Source organism: Harmonia axyridis, chromosome 5, assembly GCF_914767665.1.
Source record: "Harmonia axyridis chromosome 5, icHarAxyr1.1, whole genome shotgun sequence".
Lineage (NCBI taxonomy): Eukaryota > Metazoa > Arthropoda > Insecta > Coleoptera > Coccinellidae > Harmonia > Harmonia axyridis.
Genome location: NC_059505.1, coordinates 18,359,911 through 18,385,238, shown reverse-complemented (window position 1 = coordinate 18,385,238; position 25,328 = coordinate 18,359,911). Strand labels below are relative to the sequence as shown.

Sequence of the window (25,328 nt, the reverse complement as noted above, 5' to 3'; positions counted from 1 at the left end):
GTCTTTTCATAGATCTTATCGAATGATTATGTAAATTCAATTTGTCAAAACTGAAAATAAACATTGAATGCAGTTTCTTTATTTCAGGTGGTATTTCTATTGACTGATAATAACTCTCACATTTTGATTATGCATTTTTCCCAAATTTTTTAAAGAAGGAAGAAATTGCCATTTCTAGAGAAATGAGAATTTCAGATTTCAAAATGTCTAATTAATACTTCAAATATATATACACCCTATATAATTGTTGATCAAATATTGTGTATTTCTTTACAAATTAGTTAATAATTTGAAGTTTTAATCTCAATTTTTAGACTTGAATTGGTCCAACATCTCTAGATACTTCTAATTGATATTCGACAAATAAAGATCCTGTATAATTATCCATCCAAACGAAAATAATCCATCTCCTGAAAAGAAAAACAATGTTTACTATATAGAATTAATTTTAATAATGATTCAAAAGTGATGAAATTTTGCAGACTTACTTATTTTGGGTCTTAGATTATGAATCCGCTGTCATAAATTCCTTAATCCAGCTTTTTTTTTTTTTAATTGTGAATTTTTTTTCTTTAATTGTGAAATTGGCCTAATGAAGGTGAGGTTATCCACATTAATAGCTAGTTTTCTTGTATTTTATTAACTGATTCTCGTTAGAAATGATTAATTAATCACATTTCAAGCTTTCCCTGAAATAAAAATGCCTTTTTTTTCGTCAAAATCGATGGTTTTATCGATTGTTTATATATGGCGGCGGCCATCATGTTTAATACGTATTACGTATCGTCTGTCAGATGCGAAATCATCTGCAACGTTGCCGGTGTGCCAGATCTTCTTGATGGGATCGGTTTTTTACTTGGTGGAAATTCATATTAATAGATTGTTTGAGATTATGACGTATTATAAAACTGTATGGAAACTCATAATTTTCGTACAGCTATTCGAACAGAAAATTCGGCAAATTTATTTTCGAAATGAATAAATGGTAGTTCATATGGTGATATTCTGGTTTTTTCGATATTGGCATCGGATTCAGTTTAGTCCTCCTGAACATATACAGGGACATTGATGTTGACGAGGACGCTGTGATTACAAGGTTTTCAAAGGGTTCACAGACCAAATTAGATTTTGTGTTATACTTGCCAATTGTCTTCTTTTTTTTTTTCATATGAAACAATAGATTTACTATTTTTTTTTAATTTCTACCTGAAAGGCTCAAACCGTTATAAGTAAATAAATATATTATAATATAACAAATACATAAGCGTACAAATTTTTTTTACCGAAATTTGAGGCTTTATTGTAAAACACTGGTTATACATTTATGATTCGAAATATTGCCCATCGCTGGTCACTATACTTTCTCACATCTTTCGGGCAGTGTACGAATTGAAAAAACTGGTCATCTTTTGAAGCGATCCACGAATCGATTCAAGTTTTTAATTCTTCATAAGATAGGAAGTGCTGGTCAGCCAGGCTGTGTGCTATTGATCGAAACAAGTGATAGTCCGAGTGAGCAACGTCTGGAGAATACGTCGGGTGGGGTAGGAATTCCCATTTCAACTTTTTCAAGTATATCTTGACTTTCGCAACATGGAGTCGAGCATTGTCATGCAGTAAAATCCATTCATCTACTCTCTCGTCGAATTGCGGCGGTTTGTCTCTCAATGCTCGACACAAACGCATTGATTGCGTTCGATAACGATCGCCTGTGATCGTTTCAGTCGGTTTTAACAACTCATAATACACTACGCCGAGCTGGTCCCACCAAATACTGAGCATGACCTTAGAACCGAGAATATTCGGTTTAGCCGTCGACGTGGAAGCATGGCCGGGATATCCACATGATTTTATGTGCTGGGATTATCGTAATGAACCCGTTTTTCGTCTCCAGAAATTCCTTCCGTCTTTTCCTCGAAAGCAGCTGTTCACAAACAAACAAACTCCGTTCAAACACCTCCCGGCTTCAACTCGTACGGCACCCACTTTTCTTGTTTCTGAATCATTCCTATGACTTTCAGGCGTTTTGAAATGGCTTGTAGTCCTAATGATCCTGTCAATTATTTGAATTTGAGAGCATAATCATGTTTGAACACTACCCTTATTTTTACCGTAGAATTCAACGAAATCACAAAAAAATAGGGTTCTGATTTGAAAATCGAAAGTTATGATCAAATTTTGTTCACAATTTTTGGCACAATATTTGAAACACCCTGTGATGTTATTTTTCAAATTCAAGATATGCACGATATTCCAACATCATTCTAGTTTGTGAAAGTGAATTGAGTATACGCATAGGATATTCACAATGATAATAATTCACGTGATAGTGACTATGGAAATTCTCTCTTTTTTACGGTTTTTTCTTAATATTTTGAAAACTATGAGAACTAACTCAATAATTTTAGCAGAGAGTAATTGAGAATGGAAATCTTTCTTGTATAACCGGAAGTGCCAGAACTAAAATATTTTAGCTGAATAGGGCATCATGAACAATGTCATATTCTGAATTTTCAGATTTCAAATCGGCCCCGTCTAATAGGCCTTCGAACTTGAAACACCCTGTATAAATATTCATATAAATATCTAAATATAAATATTTTTGAGAGGTTAAGCTCGATATCGGTGTAATCTGGGATTTGGTACCATAGAAAAACTCGAAACCCTTAACGGCGAACCCCCTCAAACCTCGAACTTAGGGCTAGGACCGCCCTTGATTTGTCGTCATGGAAAGTTATTTGCATCAAATATTTTCATGTGAGCAAGGGCGAAATGGTATGTTCTAGGAAAGAAGTCATATAGAATTCTACCCTAGAATCAGCATAGGATACCGGGTGAATCGTCTGAAATCAGCTAACGATACAAGGTTTCCGAAAAAAATCTTTTATTTTCTAGAGGGATACCCAGTGAAGGATCTACCGGCATAGTGACGGGGTCCAAGGGGCGGAGCCCCTTCGGCGAGCAGAGCGAGTCTAAGTATATATAAAACCGCTTGCACATTTACGTCAAACTTTAAACGTAAAATCACAGCCCAAACGGGACCATCTAGAGCAAAAATGACAAGAATAAGACCCCCCTCAAAATCGTCTGGAGATCCCGGGAAAAATCCCAAACCTTCGATTGTCCTCGCGGTTTTCGAGTATACGGGGTGTTTCGGATCATTTTGACATTTCAAGTCCCATATTTCTGTGGTATCTGTGGACAATTTGACTGTTAGTGTCATGTTAATAATAGATATTCCATTTCCATATATGAAAGTTCTTGAAAAAGTTTGCAGTTTCCAAAATTGTTATTCAATATTTAAATAAATGTCGACAGATAAAATGCAAAGTCTTCGGCGAATCGAAAATTCGATAGATATTTGTCAAAATTTGGAAATGAACATTTATATCATCATTCAATTGGATATGAATGTGTGGGGATTACAGATTCCTGCGTTACCATCATGGTGGCGCCGCCAACCAGGTTAACGCTTCCCCCAACAGAGGGCGCAACAATCTATTTAAGCCTCGAAGTACACAACTTAAACGGAATACAAGCCGAAGATTTCCAGTCAAATAAATACCTACCTACCTTCTGTAGCACTTTGTGTATTATATTATATCTGTTTGTATATTTTATTTTTACTGTTTTATTTTTTCCCCGCTAACTAGGAGTAGGCAGATAGAGGCCTAGTTAGCGCATGTCCTGTTACAGTTGTCCCGAGGTTAATCAGATTGAGGCCTGATTAAACCCCAGCATCGACCAAGTCGTCACCCTGTCCCAAAACTGGTGACCCCGACGTGATCAACGTCAATTATTAGTGACAGGGACGATTTGCTCGACAGACGCCAGGACGCAAGACGCCAGGACGCCAGACGCCAGGACGCCAGACGCCAGGACGCCAGACGCCAAGATGCCGAATCCATCCGCCGCAGCACCCACTCCCGGAATACTCACACGCCTCCAAATCCCGGCGTTCACCCCAGAGGACTCAGAAGTGTGGTTCCGGCAGGTCGAATGGACACTCGAAGATTTCGGGCTAACGGACAGCTTGGCGAAGTTTAGGCGGGTGGTCCAATCCCTAGACAGCGGGTGCGCGAGGGAGGTTCGCGACCTGATCATCAACCCTCCAAGCCAAAAGCCGTACGAGACACTGAAGGAGCAGCTTCTCCAGCGCCTGGGGAAATCACAGGCCCAAAAGACGCGGCAACTGCTGGAGAGGGTCGAAATTGGAGACAGGAAACCTTCCCAGTTCCTGCGGTACCTCCAACAGCTCGCTGGGGACAACGCCGCTGACGAGATCGTCCGCGCCCTATGGATGGAGAGGATCAACCCCCTCGCTCGCGCCAGCATCGCCGCGCAGGCTACCCAACCGAATGTAACCCTGGACGACCTGGCCAAGACCGCAGATTGCGTGATGGAAGCGCTAGGTACTGTCGCGCCGCAACAGGTGTCTGCGGTGTCACCTCGGGTGTCACAAAGCGAATCCCAGCTTTGTGAAGTATTGGAGAGGTTGTCGATGCGCCTCGACGAACAAAGTCGCGAGTTGAACGAGCTTCGTGCGGAAGTGCGCGGTCGCTCGCGGAACTACGGTGGTCCTACATCGCGTCGTCGTTCGCGTTCCGGATCACGAACTCGGTTCGGTGGCAGGTGCTTTTACCACCATCGGTTCGGGGCCAAGGCGCACAAGTGCGAGAAACCCTGCACCTACGCGGGTACCGACGACGGTCAGGGAAACGGCAAAGGCAGTCGCTGAACGCGGCAGGCGACGGCTGCCCCAACACACGCCGCTTGTTCTTGAGGGACCGAAACAGTGGAGTAAATTTTTTAATCGACACCGGCGCAGACTTGTGCGTATTTCCGCGACGTTTAGCGAAAGGCCGACGAGTAAAAACCGGTTACGAGCTAACCGCGGCTAACGGTAGTGCGATCGCTACGTATGGTTCAATTCCACTGACACTCAACCTCGGTCTCCGCCGTGATTTCGCGTGGAATTTCGTCATAGCGGACGTGTCCAAGGCCATCATCGGGGTGGACTTTTTAACCCATTACGACCTCCTCGTGGATCTGCGCAACGGACTCTTACTTGACCGATCCACGAGTCTCAGTGTCACGGGACGGGACTCCAAGTGCGCGACTATCGCCGGAATCCGAACATCCGCAGGCGATACGCGATATCACGCGTTGCTCCAGCAGTTCCCGGAGCTGACGCGCCCCGATGGCGCTTGCAAAGCAGCGGATGTGAAACACCGTACAGTGCATCACATCCACACCACACCAGGACAACCCGTCTCACAGAAGCCACGTCGCCTACCCGCGGACCGTTACCTCGCCGCTAGGAAGGAATTCGAATCCATGCTTCAATTGGGGATTTGTCGCCCATCGAAGAGCAGTTGGGCTTCGCCACTCCACATGGTGCCAAAGAAGGGAGACGAATGGCGCCCTTGTGGAGACTACCGCGGACTAAACGCGCGCACTTTACCAGACCGGTATCCAGTGCGCCACATCCAGGACTTCGCCCAAATGCTCCGTGGAAAGTCAATTTTCTCCACCATTGACCTGGTACGAGCGTACCATCACATCCCGGTGGCCCCTGAAGACGTGGAGAAGACGGCCATCACCACTCCGTTCGGATTATTCGAATTCCCGGCAATGAGCTTTGGACTACGAAACGCCGCTCAAACATTCCAGCGGTTCATCGACGAGGTTCTCCGGGGACTCGACTTCGTGTATGCCTATATTGACGACCTACTGGTGGCCTCCTCGTCCGAGGAAGAACATCATGAACACCTCCGCATTCTTTTCGAACGTCTCCAGCGGTACGGAATTGTCGTCAATTCAGCGAAATGTCACTTTGGCGCTAAGGAAGTAAAGTTCTTGGGGTACCTAGTGTCTGGTGATGGAACAAAACCACTCCCCGAGAAAGTCGCTGCCATCCGCGAATATCCCAGGCCAACAACAGCAAAAGATCTCCGACAATTCCTTGGCATGTTGAACTTCTACAGGCGTTTCATGCCCGGAACTGCTAAGACCCAGGCACCACTCAATGACCTGCTCCAAGGAAACATCAAAAAGAAGGCACCAGTGAATTGGAACAACTACGCTGATGCCGCATTCGCCGCATGCAAGGAAGAACTTGCAAAAGCTACACTTCTGGCACACCCCGAACTTGGCGCCGAGGTCTCCTTGGTTTGTGATGCATCGGACCACACCATTGGAGCTGCACTACATCAACGGGTTGGCAACGAGTGGGAACCACTCGGTTTTTTTTCGAAGAAGCTGGCTGGCGCTGAGTGCAAGTACAGCGCCTACGATCGGGAACTCCTGGCCATCTACAAGTCGGTCAAGTACTTCCGACACATGGTTGAAGGACGCCACTTCTTCATTTTGACTGACCATAAGCCGTTGACTTTCGCCTTCAGTCAAAAGTCCGATCAATGCTCCCCACGCCGATACCGCCACCTGGACTTCATCGGGCAGTTCACTACAGATATCCGGCATATATCCGGAAAAGAAAACGTCGTCGCAGATGCCCTTTCCAGGGTGGACGAAATCGCAGCACCACTCGACTTCGAGGCCCTCGCAGCATCCCAGCAATGTGACCCCGAGCTCCAGGAGTTCCGCCAGAAGCAAGACTCTGGCTTACTTCTACGCCAAGTCACGATACCAGGATCCAACGCTGCCGTCTTCTGCGATATATCCACCACTAAGGCACGACCCTTCCTGACGGCTCCATTCCGGAAACCAGCTTTTGACGCCATCCACGGCCTGTCCCATCCAGGCGCCAAGGCCACCACAAAGCTGATGAGCCAACGATACGTCTGGCCCTCCATCTCCAAAGATTGCCGAGAGTGGTCCCGAGTCTGCATCCAGTGCCAGCGGTCAAAAGTGTCACGACATGTTTCGTCTCCGATAGGTAACTTTACACCGCCGTCGAGCCGTTTCGAACATGTGCACATCGACCTGATCGTGATGCCATTTTCAAAAGGATATCGGTATTGCCTCACCTGCGTCGATCGATTTTCTCGATGGCCAGAAGCGATACCGCTCCAAGACCAGACAGCAGAAACCGTCGCCCGAGCATTTTACACTAACTGGGTTGCCAGGTTTGGCGTCCCGCTCCGGGTAACTACAGACCAAGGACGGCAATTCGAGTCCTACCTATTTTGCTGCTTGAACAAGCTACTAGGGACGGACCACCTCAGAACCACGGCGTACCACCCGGCCGCCAACGGAATGGTCGAGCGACTCCACCGTCAGCTCAAAGCTTCCATTAAATGCTTGGACTCTGACACATGGGTCCACACACTACCCACTGCACTACTGGGGATCCGCGCCGCTTGGAAAGAAGATCTCCAATCCACCGCCGCTGAGATGATATACGGAGAACCACTCCGTCTTCCTGGTGAGTTCCTGGGTTCGACGTCGACGATGAACCTGGATAACTCCGACGATTTCGTTCGCGACCTGCGCCAGCATTTTCAGGCGCTCCGACCAGTCAGTGGCACCAGGCACGGTGAGCGGAAGATCTTCGTCTTTAAAGATCTCGCCACCGCATCCCACGTCTTCGTAAGGCACGACGCAGTTCGACGTCCGCTCCAGCACCCATACGATGGACCGTTCGAGGTGGTGTCTCGAGCCGAAAAGCACTACACCCTCCGAATTCACGGTACCAACGTCCCGGTCTCGATCGACAGGCTGAAACCAGCCTACATCGCGGTCAGCGAAAATTCACCGGAGGACGCTGTAAATTCGAACGAGGACGATGAAGACGAAGGAATTCTTCTCTTTTTACCAGGCGAGAACTCACCCCCGGCCCAACAACCCATCCCACCTGCTCCAGCAGAACCAGAGGCAGCAACGCAAGCGCCAGCAGTACGACGACCTTACACGACCAGATCAGGTCGGCAAGTTCATTTCCCCGAGCGTTTCCAGGCGGGGATGTAATATATCGTTAATCACTAGCAAGGGGGTACTGTGGGGATTACAGATTCCTGCGTTACCATCATGGTGGCGCCGCCAACCAGGTTAACGCTTCCCCCAACAGAGGGCGCAACAATCTATTTAAGCCTCGAAGTACACAACTTAAACGGAATACAAGCCGAAGATTTCCAGTCAAATAAATACCTACCTACCTTCTGTAGCACTTTGTGTATTATATTATATCTGTTTGTATATTTTATTTTTACTGTTTTATTTTTTCCCCGCTAACTAGGAGTAGGCAGATAGAGGCCTAGTTAGCGCATGTCCTGTTACAGTTGTCCCGAGGTTAATCAGATTGAGGCCTGATTAAACCCCAGCATCGACCAAGTCGTCACCCTGTCCCAAAAAATGTTACTTTATTTCAGGAATTTTTCGTTTATTTTCCACAAACTATAAAACTACATTCTCTTTCGTGAGAATTTGAATCTATTGCGACAGAAGATGGAACTACAAAAGAGAACAGAAGCTTCATCTGATCATGTATTAAACAGATAGAAAAACTCCTTATAGATAATTCACAATTGTCTTTATTACTGGAAAAAGAGCCAAGTTAGTCAGATGACATTCAAAAATTTCCATGTGTTTTTGGAATATCTAAAATATACACTTTTACGACAGAAGAGTGCAAAAATATAAATGACCAATCCGTTTTTGAAGAATTTGAGTGCAGTGCTGTTGAATTTATAATGAATAAGTCAAATCATTGTGAAATCTTCCATACGAATAATTTCAACTATATATTATCTATTATATTATTTGCCGCTCAACTGAAACATGTAGTAATAAACCTTGGAAATTAGAGACTCAAACTTTTTACCTGATTTCTCAAAAAGGTTCCACCAAGATATTAAAATTTCTTATGAGGTAACATAAGCCATGGGTATTTGAAAGGCAAGTCTATTCATTCTGTCTCTTTTTAGTTTGTTTATTAAAGCTATACTAGGATATACATATAAAAAATCAGTTGAAATACTAGTCAAAATGTTACGACAGAAATAAAATTTAAAGGATCAATTAGTATATGAAGAATTTCAACATGGCAGTTACTTTTGAAATTGGTATCAATTTTCCAGCAATTCAATGTAGGTATAAAATACTTTAAAAAGTAACTATTCATCAAAACTTTCCATTTCATGAATGAATGATTAAACTTGTATAAACATGTAGATACCTATTTCACTAAAGTTTTCAATCGTTATAGGAATAGTTGCTCTATGGCCACTTCGAAAATGCTATCCAACTGATATATTCATTGCTTTTGATTTTGGTAAAAATTAAATTATTAATTGATTCAGATCCAAAGTTAACATTTGAAAAAAATCAAGTCAATGTAATTATCGAACCCACTAACATGGGTCAATAGTATTGGCTGATACAATTTTAGTACCGAGGCAGTCATTTGAAATACTGAACACATCTTCTGACTGAAGTAAAACTTGAACAATGATCTTTTCTTACTTGCATCTTGAAATGAATTTTGCACTTTTTCAGTGTTCAATAATGAGATAATTATTAAATTGACTCAAGAGATTAACAGAGTATGCTTTATCAGGATTAGTTAATACTGCTAAAGACGTTAATAAACCTATTAATTTCTTATATGGTTCATCATTACAACTCTCTTTTGTTGAATCAAATTTCAATTAAGTTTTCAAAGGAGTGATATTCAGCCCTAAACATTTTTTAGCTTTCCCTAAATTCTTTATGATAAAATTGTCATTTGAATGTTCTATCAGATATTATATTCATTCAGAATTAACATTAGTTAAAACGAAAAAGTCATCCACGTACAATGCAACAACAGTTAGTAAGTTATTTTTTGATTTTATGTAGATACAATGCTCAATTGTTGATCTTTTTTAACTAATATCTATCAAAATTTTATTTACTATATATATTGCCCTGTTCAGTTTACTTCTGAGTAAAACCCAGAGCTACAAGCTTGCTCTATAACGTAGCGAACCATCATTCAGCTGTCCTCCACTAAATCAGAATTATCTAGTGAAATTTCTATATCATCCCTTATCTATGATAACTACATCTCGACTGGTATTAATGAAATTGTTACCTGTATCTCTTTGATCATTCACCAGAACCCATAAACATCATTTTTGTCCCTATACCTTCAAGAAAAATGCAACAGAAGAGCATGCAAAATTCATCGATACAATTTTCAGATTCTTAAAACGCCTTAGTTCTTCAAGAATTTCCAATTGGTCTTTCAATATTATAAATTATTGAAAATAACCTACGATTAACCAAATTTTCAGATTTCAAAAGGTGTCCTTCCTTGTATTCTAAATATATACACCCTATATAATTGTTGATTATATATTGTATTTCTCAATAAATTATGGAATAGAAGAATAATTTGTTGCTCAACTGAAAAAAGTATTGATGAACCTTGGAAATGAGGGACTTCTTATAACCTGATTTCTCAAAGATGTTACACCTAAATATAATTGCTTGTAAGGCAACATAAGCCATGGGTTTTTGAAAGGTAGATCTATTCATTCTGCCTCTTTTCAGTTCATTATAGCTGTACTGAATATTCCTTAAACAGCATTTCACTGTAGGTCTTTTCATAGATCTTATCGAATGATTATGTAAATTCAATATTTGTCAAAACTGAAAATAAACATTGAATGCAGTTTCTTTATTTCAGGTAGTATTTCTATTGACTGATAATAACTCTCACATTTTGATTATGCATTTTTCCCAAATTTTTTAAAGAAGAAAGAAATTGCCATTTCTAGAGAAATGAGAATTTCAGATTTCAAAATGTCTCATTTCTCCAAAAATGACTAATTACTACTTCAAATATATATAATAGTTGATCAAATATTGTGTATTTCTTTACAAATTAGTTAATAATTTGAAGCTTTAATCTCAATTTCCAGACTTGAATTGGTCCAACATCTCTAGATATTTCTAATTGATATTCGACAAATAAATATCCTGTATAATTATCCATCCAAATCCTGTATAATAATCCATCTTCTGAAAAGAAAAACAGGTGAATGTTTACTATATAGAATTAATTTTAATAATGATTCAAAAGTGATGAAATTTTGCTTACTTACTAATTTTGGGTATTAGATCACGAATCCGGTGACATAAATTCCTCAATCCTGCTGGTTTTTTTTTTTTTAAATTTGTAAAATTGGCTTGATGAAGGTGAGGTTATCCACATTAATAGCTAGTTTTCTTGTATTTTATCAACTGATTCTCGTTAGAAATGATTAATTAATCACATTTCAAGCTTTTCCCTAAAAAAAATGGCTTTTTTTCGTCAAAAACTACTATTTTATTCATTGTTTATATCCGGTGGCGGCCATTATGTTCAATACGTAACGTCTGTCAAATGTGAAATAATCTGCAACGTTGCCAGTATGCCCAGATCTTCTTGATGGGATCGGTCTTTACTTGATAGAAATTCATATTAATAAATTGTTTGAGATTATGACGTATTATAAAACTGTATGGAAACTCATAACATGACAAGTCTACAGGGTGGCCACTTTTTTAATGGGATTGTATTGGTAACTTTTAAACCATAAGAGTTAGAAAGTCGGTCAAATGGAGAAAAAGTTGCATGCATAGAAGCATTATTATTGAGATATCATAAGAAAAGTAAATTATGTCATTTTGATTTTTCTTTTTTTCCCACTTTATTTCAAATATCATCAAAAAATGTTACAGGAATTTTTTTTTCGACAGTAAATTATCCTCAATTTGACGTAATCAGATTTCGTTTCCAACGTTTCGTACTCTCTGGGACACCCTCAACCTCAATTTTTTCAATACGCACCTGCATATTTTATGACATTTTTCGAAATAACTTTTAACGCTGAATTCAACGATATATCATACAATATCATTCAAAGTAGATTTTCAGGTGATTTTCGCCCTTATCCAATTTTCTTTGGGTCGGATCTGTATTACCTTGAATTCAGCGTTAAAACTTATTTCGAAAAATGTCATAAAATATGCAGGTCCGTATTGTAAAAAATGAGGTTGAGGGTGTCCCAGAGAGTTCGAAACGCTGGATACGAAATCTGAATACGTCAAATTGAGGATAATTTACTGTCGAATAAAAAATTCATGTAACATTTTTTGATAATATTTTAAATAAAGTGGAAAAAAAAGAAAAATCAAAATGACATAATTTACTTTTTTTATGATATCTCAATAACCGGCCCTGATAATCTCGATTTGTTTGAACTGCTTTATAATGCTTCTATGCATGCAATTTTTTCTCCATTTGACCGACCTTCTAACTCTTATGGCTTAAAAGATACCAATACAATCCCATTAAAAAAGTGGCCACCCTGTAGACTTGTCTTGTTTGGTTTCCAAAATAGTTATTTAGTAATCTTCCATTCAACTCTTTCTTAGTACCTATCCTCTCAATTAATTTTTACTTTAATCTTTAATAACAGTAATTAATGATTTTTCAATACTTTCAATCGGTTTGTCAATCAGAAATGCTTGACTGTGTAGAAATAGAGTATAAAGTTCTAATAAAGAGTCAAAAAAAATCGGTTACAGCTTTTAAGGCCTTTTTTTCAGCTAAGAAATTTTTTTTCAATGGCACCCATAGCTTCAGCAAGCGTTCAATAGCTAGAACTAGTGAAAGCCATCGAATTCTAGAATAAGAAAGAACATTGCTGTAAGTTGTTTCTGCATACTCACGAAAACCTTTCATCGTTCGACCCTTACAAAAAATATCGAAAAATATTTGAAAATTTTAAGACCAATAGAATGCACAGAAATTAAAATCATATCGGCGGAAGTGGAAGCAGTATTGTGAAGTCTATGCGCTGGACAACCGATAGTTTCACTGTCGAATTAGAAAAACTCGCCTTTATTTTACTTCGAAGTAAGTACCGCACTGACAGCGAAAATATTTTATATGGAAATATTAAGGTACTCTAAGGATTCAATATAAAATAAAGTGATTGCATAAGACGATTTTTTTGGACAATTTTAATAATTTTATTTTCAATCCTTCGGTTTCTGAAAAATAATGTTTGAGCAACGGAAACAGCATTTCAGATTTATGATTACTGGAATCCGTTGAGATTTCATGAAAACAAATTTTGTCTCACCTACACTATATAAGGAAATATGAATCTCATAACGGTCAAATTACTGACCGGGACAATTGAATAACTAACCGGGACACGGGGACTCAATGGTACCGGGACGTATGGCAATGGTACCGGGACGTATGGCAGCTTTATCGTAAGCTGACATGGTTAATCGTGAATAACTTTATGATGCAGATACAAATCGACCAACATGTCGATGGCGTTTTGTTCACAAATACCTAAACTTATTGTGTGACATCTACGTTATATTTATTTCTACTACCACTTACCGTTACAGCCATCTATTGCAAAACGGCGCGCCGTTGCCGCGGCGGAAGCAAAGTTGTACGCCTTATATAAATATTCATATGAATATCTAAATATGTATAAATATTTTTGAGAGGTTAGGCTTGATATCGGTGTAATATGGGATTTGGTCCCATAGAAAAACTCGAAGCCCAAAATGGCGAACCCCCTCAAAATTTAAGGCTAGGACCGCCCTTGATTTGTCGTCATGAAAAGTTATTTGCATCAAATATTTTCATGTGAGCAAGGGGGAAACGGTATATTCTAGGAAAAAAATCATATAGAATTCCAACCTAGAATCAGCATAGTATACCGAGTGAATCGTCTGAAATCAGCTAACGATACAAGGTTTCGGAAAAAAAGCTTTTATTTTCTAGCCGGATACCCAGTGAAGGATCTACCGGCATAGTGACGGGGTCCAAGGGGCGGAGCCCCTTCGGCGAGCAGAGCGAGTCCGTACTTCTATAACTCAACGTAAGAATACCCAAATGAGTAAGTCTTCTACTGACAGAACAAATGGTCAACTACTAGGAATAGCTCAACCCAAAAAAGGCAGGTTATATGTAGGTAGTATAAAGAATAAGGATGCAACACCAGAAATGATTTTTGACTACTTGAAGGTAGAAAATATACAGAGCGATCAGATTATAGTAGAAAAGCTGGAAAGTAAGGGAGAATATTCTTCTTTTAGAGTTGGCGTACCTATTGAGAATCTGGAAAAAGTTGGGAACCCGGATTACTGGCCCAGTGGTGTATCGGTACGACGGTTCAATTTTTGGAAAAAAACCGAGGTCAATGGGGGAAGCATTCCTTTTTTAGAACAATAATGCCCCCCGTATCTAAGCTCCAAAAAAAAACATTAACAGAAAGCGCGCATCCCTTCTTCCAGTTAGCCATTTAAATATTATTCATCAAAACGTCCAATGCCTAAGAAATAAGATCGATTGTATGGAGGTCCTTTTAGATGGAAGGAATGTGAATGTAGTTTGCATATCAGAGCACTGGATCCGTGAAGAAGAAATCCGAGCAGTTGAAATTGACAGTTATAACTATATGCAGCATACTGCAGAAAACAACTTAAAAATGGAGGCGTAGCAATTTTCTGCAAGGAAGATCTGAATATGAATGTCATTGATATTTCCCATCTTCTATCTCAATCCCGGGAACAAGTGCTGGAAGTATGTGGCATTAAGTTAACTAACTTTGGCGTCTGGTGAGCAGATCAAAATAATAAACGTATATGGGTCTCCCATTCCGGGAAACATTAGGACATTTTTTTTCGATTTAGGTTGTATACTGAATCAACTTTGTTCTGATGATTGTAAGATTGTCCTTTGTGGTGATCTTAGAAAATACTATATTCAAATATGAACTTCTTGATATACTAACATCATATAACATCAGAGTTTTGATTCAAGAGTATACTAGATTCAGTAATGAAAAAAAAATACCTAGCTCCCTTCAGTTTTTTCTCCTTTATTCGAATATCATATCTAATTCAAGATATTTTGCTATACAGGGTGTTTTTATTGGGTTGAATTTCCTTTATCAATTTATCCTAGGCCGGCCATGGAAAAAAAATCAGTTACTATGTCTGTCTGAAGTATATGTTGGCGATACAAATACGTCGTATTCGAATATCCTATGAAATTCAAGAAATTTTGATAAACAGGGTTTTTTATGGTTGAATCTTATATATCAATTTTGCCTAGTCCTGTCCTGGAAAAAAAATCAGTTACTATAGCTGTATGAGTAGTTATTGCAGCTAATAAACTCACCAAATATCATGAAAATATACAGTGTGAGTCCTTGACATTCTCAAGGTTAAAAGGAACACTTTTTTCCGATTCGGCATAGATGAGAAGACACATCCTTTTAAAATTTTTATAATGATAGGGTGGTTCGAAAGTTATGGGTAATTGAAGAAATTGCCAAAAAAAAATTGATTGAAAAAAAGAGATAAAAACTTCAATTATAGGTTATTCTGACTCACATCAGTGTCCTCTATATTTCCTTAGTATAGGGGTTACCAATAAGATGTTTCATTTTGATATTAAAAAAAACGAGTTTTTATATGTAGAAAGGAATCAATAAATAAATAAGTTTATTGAAGCAAAAAATATAACGAAAAACAGTTTCTGAAATACAATTAAATCGTAAGACGCGCATCAATAAACAAATTACAACCCACAAAAGTATAAACTTGGATGTTCATTTCATTGTGAAAAGGAAGGCATGCCATTAACGATAGAAAACGATATCATCCAAATTATCACCATGGCTACGTTTGCATCAAGATATCCTCTTTCATGAAAGGCCCCATGGTCAAGTCGCCAATGTCCTCCATTACTTCACGAATTCCATCTTGAATTGATTGTGGAGTATTGGAGTAGACCTTATCTTGCACGTGGCTCTAAATAGTTTTATTGCTTGTGTGACACCTAACGCGGTCCTTTTCTATTTCGGCCATAAAAATCATAGCTCCATTCATCATAACAGTTGCACCAGCCTCATTTTCGAATAAGTAACGTTCAATCACACTACCAAGCCAAAAACCGCCCCAAGCATTGAGGATGGAGAGGCTTTTCAACTATCATTCTAGGATTTTCTGAGCCTCAAATTCAACAACTCTGCTAACGTAACCTCCGAGATGAAAATGGACCTCATCATTGAAGATGATTTTTCAATGAGAATAATTTTGTTGTATTTCAAGATCTCATTCGGCGAAGATATGGCGTTGCTGGTAATCGACTGGTGTGAGTTCTTATGTTAAATGAATTTTAAAAACCTCAAGATCTAAGGCTTTATGCAAAATACGGTGTCATGTCGTATGTGGTTTTAGTGTTGCGAACTGTGAATGAAAAATTTTGAACACTTTTGTAGTACCTACCTAAATTTTAGAGATTTCAATGTGTATATTGTTTCACAGCTGCCCAGATAGCGGGTTATTCAAAATGAAACTTCTTATTGAAAACCTTTCACATTTAATTTATTCAATAAAATATTAGGTGAACCTCATTCTGAATTTTTCACAGTTTGATATTTCTATAGGCCATCGCCATTTTCCTACTAGCTAATGAAAATCTAACATACCTATATTTAATTGCACAAATAAATATATGTAAAAACATCAATTTCCATCCCGAAATTTTCAATTCAATCAATGTTGTTAACCTACCCTACTTTATGTTATAAATTCCAATATGCATGCTTAATACTTGGTCACGCAAGTACTTGTTTCTCTGTTTGCGCCATTGCATTCATACTCTAAGTTACGTCACTGACTCCTCTTTGCATAGAATTGTATTTTAGCGGTCTCTTTGAATTTTAATTTTTCGATTAACTTGATACTTTATTTTGAGGAATATTTTTGTTAACTGAAAGATTTTTCGTGCTCGGTTACAATCACTGAATAATTGAAGAGCTTTCGAAAAATACGTCTAGTAGCCTACTACTAAAAAGTCAACCATAAGGCTTTCGAATACCACTTATCTTCTAAGTCGGACTGAATGCTGACGGCAAAACAAGATGGCAGTTGTTTGGCTCTTTAAATATAAGAATCTACCTGGATCTTGAACGAAAGAAAAGTTGTTTCGCGGCCTTAAGTCCCCCCTCTACCACATCGTTACCACTTACCCCTCCACCTGGAGCCAGCTGCGCGCCAGGTCGCTGAGCCGCGCTACTCATGCATTCAACGTTCGGTCTGTTTGAAAGCAGCCGTGTCGAAGCCCTTCCACCGACTAACGGACTAACACAACCACCCTCACGAATAAGGGATGTTGCGATAGAAACCGGAGAACTCTCTACCCACATCCAGTTTGAATTTTCTGTGCGTGTTTCCTGTCGCCGGATTATTAATTGGAGGTGTTAAATGTGAGATGTGTTCTCCTAAGTGTATGGTGAACGTTCTTTATTCATCTGTTGATTTCTGTGATTGAACACCTTGGATTACCTATTTGGATTTCACGGAAGTGTAGTAATCGTGAAAATGTTTCGTATTAGTGTTGACCGGTGCGCTTCCACAAGGATTACGCTATCTGCGATTGTGTTCTTGTTGTTTGTGCAGTTTTTCTCTATTGGATATACAGCAAATATAGAGGGTAGGTTGACATTCCTATAAATACAATAAGTTGAATGAATAACCGATTGGAGAACGCTTGGCAATTCAATTTAAAATCTAATTTGATCTTGCGCAACGTTATTTTTCATATGATTTCAAAACGAAATAACAGTTATTTTTCTGCGCTCCTTCCAGAAAAACTGTGCTTTCACTCTGACCAAATGTCGGTAATTTTTAAATTTTGAGCCTAGAGTGGTTTCAAACGATTCGGTTCTACACATTGTTGAGGAATTCGAGGTCAAAATCGATTCTGTTTGTCCGCCGTGCACATGATAAATATTGAACGAAATGTGCTAGAGATTTTAAATTTAAGGGGTTAACTCGTTAACGTTATGTTTGTTGATGAACAAAATTTGTAATTGTTCTGGAGTCATTTATCCATATCAAAAATGTTTCGCATATTTCACTGAAATTTGGTCGGTAGGTATACAGTGGGTTCTTAAATTGAAGGAACAAAGGAAAATTAGAGATTCCTTGGATATTCCTATAAATGAGAGTATAACAATGGGTTCGAAAACGCTTTGTTTTCGAGATACAGGTTGTTTCTTGTAGTTCTACTTTATTGTGATTATACCAGTTTATCGAATCTTTATTAATCTTTGTTACAGATTGGGTAAATAAATACCAAACTTATAGGTAATTTAATTGATTTATTTATAATATGTTTATAATTTAATTTTTCCGAGGATCACCAGAGAATTGTCTGAAATTTTTTTCTCGAAATCGGCAGCAGATACGACAAAACTTCACGAAACCAGAAAGTGTAGTAGTGGACCAAAGTTTATTTTAACATTTATCTAAACTACCAGTGGTATACCAAAAAAATGTTCTAAAGGAAAGAAGCGGATACCTACTACCGAGCCTACACCTATTCCAAAAAATATCACCCTGCAGATTTGCATTCAAAATTAGCATATCTTTAAACTTTGAATTGGAATATCCGAGGGAATATATATGCCAATTTTAAATTAAATATCTTGTAAAGGAAAGGTGCTATGAAAAAAAACAAACTTTAACATCATTTATCTCATGTTAATAGGACTTTTTTTTTTCTTGAAATTATCCAATGAATCTGTTATTTTTGTTTGTACGAGTACTTCCAATATTTAGGAACAGCCTGTATTATAAATCATCGATAAAGTGAGAGTCGAAATTTAAATCGAGGGCAAAATGTAGTTGTCTCAGTATGTAGTTGTAAATATAACCATGAATTGGTTCTGATATACCTAGGTATAGTTTTCTCGTTTTTTTGATAAAGTTGTTTCAAGAGAGCGATATGCATGATTATGTGTAGGAGTATCACATCATAATGTATGTTTTCCGAGATGTACCTATTCATGGAATGCAACATTCCTCGCAATATCCATAGATGTTTTGACTTCAGATTTGCATTCAAATATATAAATTTCTTCACATAATGTAGGTATATGTTTATGATAATGAATAAAGCTATCTAGGTATCTATCTATCTATCTATGCAAATCGAGATGCAATTTAATATATCGAACATGTGGAATTTCGTGAAAACTCACATTAATTCCAATTTGAATGAGCCTCGGAACGAGCTCACAAAAACTTCTGACTTCAGTGCTTTTCTCATATTTTTTTCACGGTATATTGTGAATTGGCGTACTTAAGTAATATAATTTTAATTCGAAGGAATTTCTCATTTGAATTTCAAATAGATTTTCATGGAAGAATTATATAATAATAACAACTTGCAAACACTTCTTGGTAATTGAAACATTTTGAGCAACGTGATAACAGTATTTGAATAGGTGTGCAATTTAATCGCATATTATCATCCGAGAACCCAAAATGAATGTTTCAAGATTGATTCTTTTTCAGTATATCAATCAATTCCATCGAAAGGATGTAAATTGGGGTTGAAACTTCCGAAAAATAATATCCATGCTATTTTTCATCCCTGCATCGTTTTCACTAGATATTCCTAAGGTTTTTTCACGCTTCATTCAAGCTGTCACGATATATAACTGATATCGGTAAAGGTTATTGATAGAGGTGGAGCGGCAATCGACTTGAAAAAAATGAACAGTTTCCAGAAAATTATAACGTATTTCCCTTACATTTCCCACTTATTGGGCTTCGCTCGAGTCGAATAATTTTATGGGACTTCAATGAACGGATCGATAACGTCAATAATTCAACAATGATTGGCCCTCGGATTGGCCATATGTACAAATAACGAGTAAAATAACTACGTGAATCGAGACGTGAATGTTCCAACGGAATGAAAGGGTACGATACAATTGCAACAAGCACAAATGCATTTAACTGGAAGGAAAAACTTATATTAAACTAAGAAAAGCCGAGAGATAAGCAAATATCGGGGCAAATATTATTGCGATATTTTCATGGCCATATGGCTCTTTATAATCCGTAATAGGGGAAGGGATGATCAATGCTGCCAAGATGTTTAATTCAAGCGATCGGCCATTCCGAGGGTGATGTAGAGGGTGCATATTCATTAGAACGAAACATGATGGAATTAACTTGTGATATTTCAATGTTATTATTTTCTGTCAGTTAGGTCGGCAATGGTTCAATATAATCTTTGATGATGAAGAAGGGGAAACGAACGAGATTCGAAACGAAAAGAAGGAAAAGAAAGTTGGTTTATTCAAATCATTTACTGTAATCACCGATCATCTGACTGATGACGAAGCCGTGATCAAATTAAATTCTGTCCGTAATTTCAAAACTATGGATTAAATTGTGATCAAAATATGCAATTGAATATGAAGCTCGATATGAAGTAATAATTATTCAGGCTTTATACTTGGCAGTATACAAAATTTTATATTGAACGCGTCATAAGAACTATACGCAAATTCAAGGAGAATATCGAAAGAGGACACTCATTTCAATATTATATATACATATATAAAATATATAAAATATGCACTCGAATGTTCGTGGTGAATTTCATTTTGCTCACTTTATCAGGACCAGAGAAAAATATTGAAAAAGATTCCCAATATATCATTGACAACAGATTTGAAGTGTAGGTGCAAAATAACGATTTAAATCTTTACCCAAAATTTTGTGTTGATGGCGTGACCAGACCATAAAATTCTAGCGAAAAATCGAAAAGATATCCAATGTTTATCACCAAGTTGAAATTTATTTTTTTATTTTTGGAAAAATACCTAACAATTTTTAAAAATTTTATTGAATATTGGAAATACTCAGAATACATAAATGGATTCTATATTTATCTCTTTATTTATGTTGATATTCCAAAGGTTCTAGGTATTTACGAGGGTATTTAGTTCACCGATGAGGTGAAGTGGTTGTTGTTTCGAAACATTTCAAAGAGCTCAGATTGAATTGCATTGCAAAGTTAATTAGGACACACCCTCGGACACACCTTTACAGGATAAATAATAAAGAATGCTTAAGTTGCATTATTTGTCTATGAGTTCACCCGAGGGTTCACCTTCATGTTAAATTTCCTCGGTGAAAACTTTATAAATCTCAAGGATTATTTACCAGAATGATCGAGAGAATGATGTTCACTCGGATGTTCAGGACATTGTTTGTTATTGTGTTACACCTGTTTTTAAATATTTCAAACAGTTTCTAAAGATTCTAATCGAATTATGAATTTCGGAAATTATTCTTTTCACATCAAGAATGCTAAACTATCACAAAAACCCACGCAAAAACCATTGTCAATTCTTAGTCGAAAAATATATATAAAAAAATTCGAGATCCACTTCAATTTCACAATATAATTTCTTCTCGAATTTTTTCATAGTTTTATATTCGGAAAAGGCTGGGGAGAAGTGTATATGATATTGAAGAAACCTAGGAAATCTGTATGTGATCGGGTATTAGGAGTTTGGGAAAAATTAACGAATTTTATATTCTCAATTGGTACATCCCGAGGTACATTTGTAAACCTTCGTATCTGCCTAATTTTATATTTTGAAACAAAACTTCTGGTCTTATTACGTAATTTAATGGTGGACACAGGTCGATATTATAAATAATCCTCGAAATAATCTTTTTGTAGGATCTATGCTCTGATCTATGTTGGTTTTTGGGGGAAAACTACATTCTATTCACTCGTATAAATTTCAAATCAACGCTTAATGACTTACTTACTTACTTACATTTATCTCTAGAATTCATTTCAGTTCAAAATTTCCCGACTATATTTTCATACGATATATACATGGAAAATATATGTTATTATTTAGAGATTTGAATCTGAATAACTGTCGATCCACGAAATCACCGGTAGCCGGTTATTTATCAAAGTAGTCGTTTAATAACCGTTAGAAATCCAGAAATATTCGTTTCCCGTGACACCAACACAGAATGGTGAACCTCAGCTGTATTGGCGGTTATGCCATACACGAGAAACACGCAACCATTAAGTAAATATTTAATGATCTTATCTTTGATGTTATTAGAGATTTTTACCCAATTTATCGGCACGATAAGCTTCTACTATAAGTCATTTTCGAGTTGAGGCATGTTACGGATTCCAGGAGGAGTTGCTGTGTATAAACGGGCTCAGAGAAAAATTATCATTTTCCCAATTTCGCTTTGTTGTGAAAATTTATGAAAGATCAATTTTTTTTTCTGAGCGAAATCCGAGTCGAAACCTAAATTTCAAAATAATGTAACAATCTGTAGCTAGATACGATCCGATACGATCATTCTTTGCCAATGGGTATGACCGAGGGTATGACAGTTTACTTCCTCGTCTCCTTCGCTCTATAAAAATAATCACTCTATATTACGCGAGATATTACGTTATTCTCGGTTTGGTAACACACCATTATCTGCAGAGAATTTCTAATTTGCACATACGCAACGCACACCGTAAGTATATTCAAAAGAGCTGAAGTTCCCATGGAACCATTTTGTCTTAACTCAAACTACGCGAGATATTCAGAACCTGGGAATTTCAAGTTTGCAAGTGCGCAATGCTCTTCATCCTCGGTATCATCAAAAACGCTGTAATTTGCACGAAGAAATTTATCAACCGGATTCAGTAACACGAAACCTGAAATGCTTTTTTCAAGTGGATATTATGAATTCGGAGAAATAGGTTTTAGCCTTGGTTTTAGCCCAAAAATTATCACAATGCATACTCGACTTCCGGTAGGCTATAATCGAGGCTATAATGCAATGAGAAAAGCACTTTGATTAAATCAGCAGCTTTTTAGCGCTCGTACAAATAAATATTCATGAATTTTTTTCCAGATTTCGCATGAATCTGCGAACTCAATTAACCTGCATATTGATCTCGATATTGATACGTACCTCGAGATATGTACCATAATGTCGTGGATTCACTTTATCGAAGAACTTTATAAACACGTAAAATTCAAGTGAATTTTCACTGGTAGATAAAAATACCGAACTTTCTAAACAAAAATTAATTTTGACGTCGAATTCCCTATATCAGTGATTCAAATTCAATCATTTAGCCATTCTCGGCTGAAAATTTTATCATTACTGACATTTGAACAAAATATCGCCCAAGAGCAAATATTTATTCAGAAAAAAATAATTATAAACTTCTCTCAATTTTCAGAATGTGCAAGGAATTTACCTCAGAATCGAGCTCAGAATTTACTTTCCTTGAATTTTCATTCGAAGGTGCTGCCTTAAAATTTGTGGATATTAATTGCATTTGAATTATTCGATTATGCCTTATTTCAGGTATTTCCTCGATTTCGTTCAATTGTGTTTGATAGATTTTTTATATTATTCCTTTTCCATTAAATCTTCTTCTCCATAAATTTCCTCATGTTAGTAATCATAAATCAATTCTGTATAATATTTTTACTCGATATGATGCAATCGCATATTTCAATATGTATACTTACTATTCGTTTTTGATGACCAAATTCCATTAGTTTAAATATTATATACCTCGTTATATACGTTCCTAAAATATGCATAATATTGACACCCGTTATCTACGTTTCTTCTTTCGTAATCCAGATCGATATTTCGGGAATATATTGTCGAGGAATGTATGTACTGGAATATCCCCCGTAGAATAAAGGCAGATTCTATCACGTTGAATATTTGATGAGCTTTATTCGTCGAATTTTTTCCGATTGGATCCACAGGGTGCGCCTGTTACCAAAAATATAAACTATGTAGATTTATATCCCATGGTATAACTGGAAGATTCAGAGGTAACTTATTCAGCAACCTTTTAGCAAATTGAAAGGCGGGGGCTTACTTCCATTGAGTTTGTAGAACAGAAAAGTGGATACAAATGTGTGAATGTATTCTTAATGAGCTCATTTTCCTGTGCCTGTTTATATTGATATCCATCCGTCGAGTCGGGTTTCTGTAATATCCCTATATGAATTGTTTCACAGTCCTTATTAAGCTCGTTATTAAGAGACATTGTTCTTAGTTCACATGATTTATTTTGAAAGAACGTGTTCCAGATTGCTTCCATCGCATTTATAAACCTCAAGGTTCGTAGTTTGCTCAATTCATTTGTTTGGGGTAGGTTGCGCCATCTATTTCAATTCAACTCAGTGAATTTATGTCTAGATTTTGTCATCCCTTCTCACAAAATAATTGGTGTTCATATAGTTGGACATAGATTCTGAGTTTTCATTCAAAGAATTTCTTCATTTAAGTAGTCGATGTTTTCATATTCAGATGAATGAAGTGAAATAGAAAAATTCTATCAACTCTGAGATGTAATATGCTTTGAAGTTTGTTTTATTCTGGAAAAGTGAGGAGGACCGTTGATGAAAGCCTTTAAAATCTAAATTTCAATTGAAATATTATGTTTTCAGCAATTATTCAATTCGATGAAAATAGCTGAATTTACCTAACCCTTGGTCTCGCGCTAGTTAATATAAATTCTATCGAATTTCTTCGACATTGATACTATAATGATGGAATCGCAAAAGGAAGCTAACATTTTGTTACCGGTGAGAAGTTATCCACATTAACAAGTACACTTCGAGCCAAAAGTAGGGCCCAAGCAAAAAAATGGTATATTTATGATTTTCTATTTGGAAATGCATGGTAATTTATTATTTGACTCAAGGAATGCAGACTTTTCATATTTTTTCTATTATTGAATATTTTTTAGCCATTTAGATGGTTGTTGATGGCGTTTTAGGGGTCGTTTCTAGATAAAAATTCATAACTTTTTTGAATGGAGGAGTACCGTGTTCTGCTTTTAGTATGTAGTAGACAGAGGAAAATTGAATCGAATGACATACTCCATATAGTTTGTCAGGCCTCGGGGAGGGTAGAATCTGCGATTTTGGGGGTATTTTCTAGATAAAAATCTATAACTTGGATTTTTATCTAAAAAATACCCCCAAAATCGCAGTTTCCCCCTCCCCGAGGTCTGACGAACTCGAGGACGACCTATATAGAGTATGTCATTCGATTCAATTTAGGTCGGTTTACCACATACTAAAAGCAGAACACGGTACTCCTTCATTATAAAAAAGTTATGGATTTTTATCTAGAAACGGCCCCTAAAACGACATTAACATCCCTCCTCGCATCCCTCTAAATGGCTAAAAAATGTTCAATAATAGAAAAAAATATAAAAAGTCTGCATTGCTTGATACAAATAATGAATAACTATCCATTTCCATATCGAAAATCATAAATATACCATTTTCTGCTTGGGTCCTACTTTTGGCTCGGAGTGTATTTGTGGATGTGGATAACTTCACACCGGTCATTTTGCTTCATATAATTAATGCTACGAATATTGTAAAAACAATTAATTGCTGAAAATATAGAACCTGATTACTATTTGTATACATTTTCATCATATAAGAATTAATCGAGGAAATATGTTTCAT

At 37.4% G+C, this 25,328-nt stretch overlaps 1 protein-coding gene across 1 annotated transcript in view; it reads left to right on the top strand.

Moving 5' to 3' along the window:
- The first annotated feature begins 17,044 nt into the window (after positions 1-17,044).
- The window catches only part of LOC123679930 (hemicentin-2), a 104,851-nt gene continuing 96,567 nt past the window's right edge, over positions 17,045-25,328 (top strand). The window contains exon 1 of the mRNA XM_045617498.1: positions 17,045-17,464. Coding sequence (XP_045473454.1) covers positions 17,353-17,464 — 112 coding nt within the window. The 5' untranslated portion in view covers positions 17,045-17,352. The remainder of the gene's footprint in view (positions 17,465-25,328) is intronic.